We start from the raw sequence: 6,000 nt of genomic DNA on the forward strand, positions 1-6,000 counted from the left end.
TTCACTTAGTCTTTTCCTGAAGCTTGAACAAAGCCCCAACTTTGGTTTCCATTTTGGTAAATCCCAGATCTGCCACTTCCCAGCTGTATGAGCTTGGAGAAGTCACCTCCATCTCTGAACTTCGTGACCTCCTCTGTCCAAAGAGATGACAACCCCCATCTCCTCTGGTTTCTGGGAGGGTTCCATGAGGTCATTTTGTCAAAGAGGCCAACACAGCTTCTGGACTGTAGGAAGACTCAATACATTTATATTTATAATAAATACATACTATGAAGTTTTTAAATGATCAGTTTAATCACGTTGCACTAAAACACAGTATGCACACGAATCCAGGAAGGTGGTTATCATCATAGCTATGAACGTGTTCTACTCAGCTCCATCCCAGAAAAGGGAGCTCTTCACTTCCATCTCTGGCTTATAATTTTACATGGTAAATATATAGTCTCTTTAACTGACAGATTCAGAAATGAAAGGGTCTCGAGTTCTTGAGGTTTTTTCCTTTAAAATGACAACAAACTTTAACTATGGATAGATCCCCCGGTCTTGTGTAAGCCTGAAAGTCTTCAGTAGAATATTTCCGAATTCCTTATCCAGTAAGAGTGTTAGATACTTGGGTACTGGTTTGTTGGTTTTATCCCCCCATGAGAACTTGGCTCAGGACAAAGTTTATTTTGTTTCTGTTGCTCCAATTCAAAGTGAAAAGGGCACCACTGACTCCCACGAAAGGCACAGATTCTTAAAACTCAGGTATCCTGCCTCACTGACCACAAGAGCGTCAGTGAGCGATCTAGCATCGCAGTTTAACCACCATCAGGACAAGACCCAGGCCTCTCAGAGAAGGAGCAGCATGAAGGCAACTCACTACTTAACTGTGCAGCCTGAAATCAGAGGCTGACTCAAACCACAGCGCCCAGCAGACCTCCAGTGGGGGGCCAGGAGGGGCCCCCATGAGCTCTCAGAGCTCAGTGTAAACAGCCTTTCCTGGGGTCGAGTGAACCATGGGGTCACAGCTGGAGACGCCCCCTTAGCAAGGTCACTACCATTCAAGGCCCTGTAGCACCACCAGTCGTTGATCATACTAATGCGTCCAGTCCTCCAGCCCTCTGCATCCTGGAAGCTCACTTCTCTTTTACTTGCAAGCAGCTTTTTCCTGAGCCCATGTAATCAGAGAGGACTTAACCACCTGCTTGACCTCACACAGCAAAGCTGAGGGCAGAATTCAGGGCCCTTCAACCTAGCAAATGCCAGTTCTGTCCCCTAGGTCCTCAGGGTGAGCAGGTGAGTGGCAGGGATGCTAAGGAGCTGGGAATCCCCCTCTGTGGTGCTGCTAGGCTCCTACAGATTCAGACGGATCGGCCACAAGAATATTTTTACATCCTGCAATTTCGCAGTAACCCTGGAACGACTAGCTGGCAGAATCCAAAGTTCACCTCCTGCGGTCTTTCTTACACTTGGCTCTATTCTTGGTGGCTCTTCAGTGTCTGTTCTTGCCTCCTTTGCTGAAAGGATCTGGTATCTGCATAATAAGTAGGACCTCCAGTGTGACTCCCGACAGTGTTGGGCGGGTGGTGAGGTTTCAGGGAAGCGGGTTCTTGGCAAAACCTCCCAAAGCTTGGCTGTATCTCTCTCTGCCTCTGGTAGGAATTTTCCAAAGTACAGTGGACTGGTCCTCCGTGCCTGTTCCTGACTGTGGGCTCAGTGAACCTCTTCTCCTTCATAGCAGCTCCACGGGAGACAGTTCTACCTGGGCTGGCCTGCTAGGACTTTCTTACTCCCCCAGTGTGCATCGGTTGTTGAAATCAGGCCCAGAGAAGAGGGCATGATGGGCTAAGGTCACAAGGGGCAGGGAAAAGTCAGGCTGAGGACCCTCAAATGGTGCACATGGATCTCAGGTGTTTCTGTCTCTCTTTGTGGCTGGACCTCCTGCCACTGCGAGTATCCCATTCTTACGTCCTGGCTCAGGTGCTGCTGAATCCAGAGAGACTGGAACCTCCCCATTAGGCAGGTCACTTCTCAAGAGCGAGGCATCAGGCAAGGGAGGATCCCCCAACTCTGCCGGGCACTCTGCAGGAGGGAGAAGTCACGCCTACAGGATGCAAGCTGCTTCTGTGCTTGGCTGGGCTGGTTTGATCCCTCCCTGTGTTCATGTTTCAGAAAATCATGAAACGGCTCATAAAAAGATATGTCCTGAAGGCCCAGGTGGACAGAGAAAATGATGAAGTCAATGAAGGTAAGCAACTGGATCTGCTTCCTGGAGGGCGGAAGCCAGATGTGGTCTCACCGGGCCTGCAAAGTCAAGGTATCGGCGGCAGGGCTCAGTCCCTGACTGGAGACCCTGGAGAGCCTCACTGGAGGTGTTGGCAGAATGCAGGGGAACACAGTTGCAGGACTGGGGTCTCTGTCCCCTGGCTGGTCGTCAGCTGGGGCTGCCCTTAGCTCTGACCACAGAGCCTCCACCTCAGCACCAGGATACGGAGCCCTGCTCACAGAATGGTTCTGCCTCCCCAGTCATGACTGACACGAGTTGCCTCCTAGCCCTTGAGCTCAGGACGGCCCTGAGCTCCTCATCCCCAGAGCGCACAGTCAGCCGTAGACAGCCCCTGTTTGGGCTGGCTCCATTCTATCTCACATCCTGGCTCTCAGAAGCTACCAACCAGCAGTTTCTCAAAGAGTTCTTTCCACCCCCTGAGAAGTGCTTGCTATAAAAGCGGATCCAGAACCCCCTTCCTCCCCAGATCTAATAAATCAGCATGGCCTGAGGGTCTGCCTGTGATACAATACCAGGCATTCATTCTGACGCACACTGAAGTTTGTCAACTACATTATTTTCACTGTTTAGGTTATTCTCCAGTCTATTTTAAGCAGCTACTCTTAAGTGAAAAGCGAATTACCATACACCAGGTAATTAATCTTCATGAGACACCCGGGACAAATATTTGCTACCTTCCAAGAGTGAAGGTACCAAGTCTTTCCCTCACCAGGGTCCCATGGGCCTCTGGAAGGAGCCTAGTCATTTAGTGACCCTCTGCTTCATCCTGGGACATCACTGTGCAGCCTCAGGATCAGCAACGACTGAACGACCCCTGGGCTGACATTGTCTAAGAGTTGAGTAGCGCTCCATCTGCCCACCCTACGTTGGGTCTTAAATATAACACAGCCGGGTACCATGGCAGCCAGTCCTCTGAAGTGCGTGATGTGATTGACAGGAATGTAACTGATTATAGAAGGTGGGGCTGTCCAGGTTTCATGCCATGGGGATCACAGCATGAAACTGGGCTTAGCGAAGCCCCCATGAAAACAAGAGATGTATGCCTTGGTCAAAACTGGCCCGACTGTAGCTTTAAGACTTCTGCATCTTCTGTGCGCCAGGGATACTTGGAAAATAGGTATGGTTACTGGGTCCCCCGGCAGTGGACTCCCACTTGAGTCAAGAGTCAAGTCCAGTATCTTCCAAACCAGGCAGGAACCTTTCGACCCCACTTTGTGGTTAATTAGAAGGTTCCCACAGCCCAGGCCCATGTGGACTTTTAACCACATGGCTCACTGTGGAAATGAGTGGGAAACCCCACCTGGTGGTCCCGTGCCATAGAAGGAGAAAGCGACGGGCCTGCCGCGGTGCACCAGTGCTTCATGCTGCTTGCATGGTCTGGGCAGACCCTGCTCCTGCGAGGCTGCCTGGCTCCACAGCCACGGCCACTGATCAGCTGAGCTGGTCCTCTCAGATGCCTAGGAGTTCCTCTTCCCTGCAAATAATGATGACAAAGCAAAACATGAAGCATGATGAGAAAGACATGTTAAAATTAACAAGGGTGCTGCTCAGAGTCTTAAAATCTGCCTTTAAAGGCTCCAAGACCAATGTTCTATCATGATAAAATAGGTGCAAGCAGTTCAACCTGATCTTGATTCCTCGGTCTACCTCAAACCCTTCAGGGAGAGCTTGACCAGGAATGGGAGGAGAAGGGTCTTCAGCAGACGAATGTGTCCTTTCGTGGGAGGAGCTGGGTGGGATTTAGGTCGAAATAGACCTCCAATCCCCTCACCTCCACCCTGGGGGGCTGGATCGGCAGCCTGACATTCTGCTGGAAGAAGGCATGCCTCAAATGCCTCTAGGGTGAGCCCCTTCTGCAGGCTCATACTCACCGAAATCTCCTCTGTCCTTGCAGGCGAACTGAAGGAAATCAAGCAAGATATCTCCAGCCTGCGCTACGAGCTCCTTGAAGAGAAATCTCAAGCTACGGGAGAGCTGGCCGACCTCATCCAACAGCTCAGTGAGAAGTTTGGGAAGAACTTAAACAAAGACCACCTGCGAGTGAACCAGGGCAAAGACATTTAGCAGCCACACGCGTCAGCACCCGTGACTTCTACCAGCATCCCAAGGCCAGGCGGGGTGCCCTGGCCACCGGCCCTGGCGGGCGGGGTCCTGGCCCACTCCTCTAGGACTCTGAGGGGACCCACTGGCTCCGTCCTGACCCTTGCTGGCGCCTGCAGCCCAGTGGCCTGCCTGGACCCGGAATGATTGTGAATCTAGGCTGCTGGGTGAGAAACTCGACCACGGGAGGAAGGGAGGAAGTGGCCCCCTGACACATGGGGACACCTTCGGTTCAGTCATAGGGGCATATGTCCCAGTGGCCAGTGCAGGAAAAGGCCATCTTGGACGCACACTCGTGCCCTCCCACCGCACACAGACCGCCGTGCTGTCTGCGTGCAGCAAGACAAACCACCTCACCCCACACACCCCTGCTCACTCCCTCCCTGCCACCCACACACACCCAGAAGAACCGGGCGGTGACCTGTGATCTATTCTTAAGTGCCAGATGAGAACACAGATAGCCTACTAGCAAAATAGTTCTATTTGTTTATATTTAAAAAAAAGGTTTAAAAATCCTAAATCAAAAATTGTACTGTAGGTAGCACTGTTCAGAGAACGACAAAATCCAAATGATGTATTTTTACCTTTATGAAAATCATCTTGTATTTACTATTTTTACCTGAAATGGAAAGAAATAAAATTACCTCATAATAGCCCGGGGAGACTCTGTGGATGCGCTGCCCTCCTGTTGTCTGGCGTCCTCTCTAGAGGTGGCCTTGGGCGTCCACAGAGCAGGGCTGCCCTGGGAGGAGAATGAGCATGAATCCCAGGGGAGTCATGCAGCCAGGAACCCCCACCTCCAAGCACTCTTCCTGTCCCCAGACCTAGTGACCCCCAAGCTCGCAAAGGTCAGGAAGGAGACGAAGGAAATGGTGAGGAAAGTGAAACAATTTCCCCCACCCCACGCCTCCCCCTTTCCCCTTGAGTGGCAGGCGAGGGGAGCTGGGAGAAAGGAGCCCAGATCTTTCTAAAGGGGCCTGAAGTGTGAGTAGAGACAGCAGCCACCAGAGGGCGCCCCGATCCTGAGCCATGCCCAGCCTGAGCTGGCTGGAGAAGATGCCGCTGGGCGGGAGGGATCCCTTACTAATTAACACCAGCCGGTTGTATCGAGTGAGCACTTGCTGTGTACCAAGCACTGTGCTGAGGACTCTGCAGGCATCCGTCCATTGAACCCTCACAACAACCCTATGAAGAGGAAGAGGATCAAGGCCTCAAATTCAGATGCCTTGCCGATACCCAGGGTGTGTGTGTACATGTGTCACTATGAATGTTTCCTATATGTGTACGTATGAGAGGCTTGCATTCTGTGATATGCACTATATCTTCGGAGATAAATTGTTTACTTAATCCTGCTCTAAGAACAATGCAGACCAATTGGGATGATAGAACTGAAATAGTTCCAGCATTGAGGTGTCAGGGAGAGGCCATAACAACCCAGACAGCCGCAGCCTACCTCAAGTGGGCGTGGACACCCAGCCCAGCTAATTGTTGCCATAAGGAAGAACAGGCCCAGTTTTGCTAAATCTTCCCCATTTCTGAGGGGTTGTGGGGGAGGGGAGAAAGGTTACATTTGTTGGGCCTTGGCGGCCAACATGGGTGACTAGAGAAGCTGTCCTGAAATGTGACTCCAA

General features: G+C 51.4%; 1 protein-coding gene across 1 annotated transcript in view; it reads left to right on the forward strand.

Moving 5' to 3' along the window:
- Positions 1-4,333, forward strand: part of TRPC7 (transient receptor potential cation channel subfamily C member 7) — a 143,943-nt gene extending 139,610 nt beyond the window's left edge. Inside the window, exons 10-11 of the mRNA XM_055430349.2 lie at positions 2,155-2,230; positions 4,164-4,333. Of these exons, the coding sequence (XP_055286324.2) occupies positions 2,155-2,230; positions 4,164-4,333 (246 nt within the window). The remainder of the gene's footprint in view (positions 1-2,154; positions 2,231-4,163) is intronic.
- The last annotated feature ends 1,667 nt before the right edge of the window (positions 4,334-6,000 follow it).

This window comes from Moschus berezovskii, chromosome 8 (assembly GCF_049115385.1).
Source record: "Moschus berezovskii isolate FMDL1 chromosome 8, NW_MosBer_1.0, whole genome shotgun sequence".
Lineage (NCBI taxonomy): Eukaryota > Metazoa > Chordata > Mammalia > Artiodactyla > Moschidae > Moschus > Moschus berezovskii.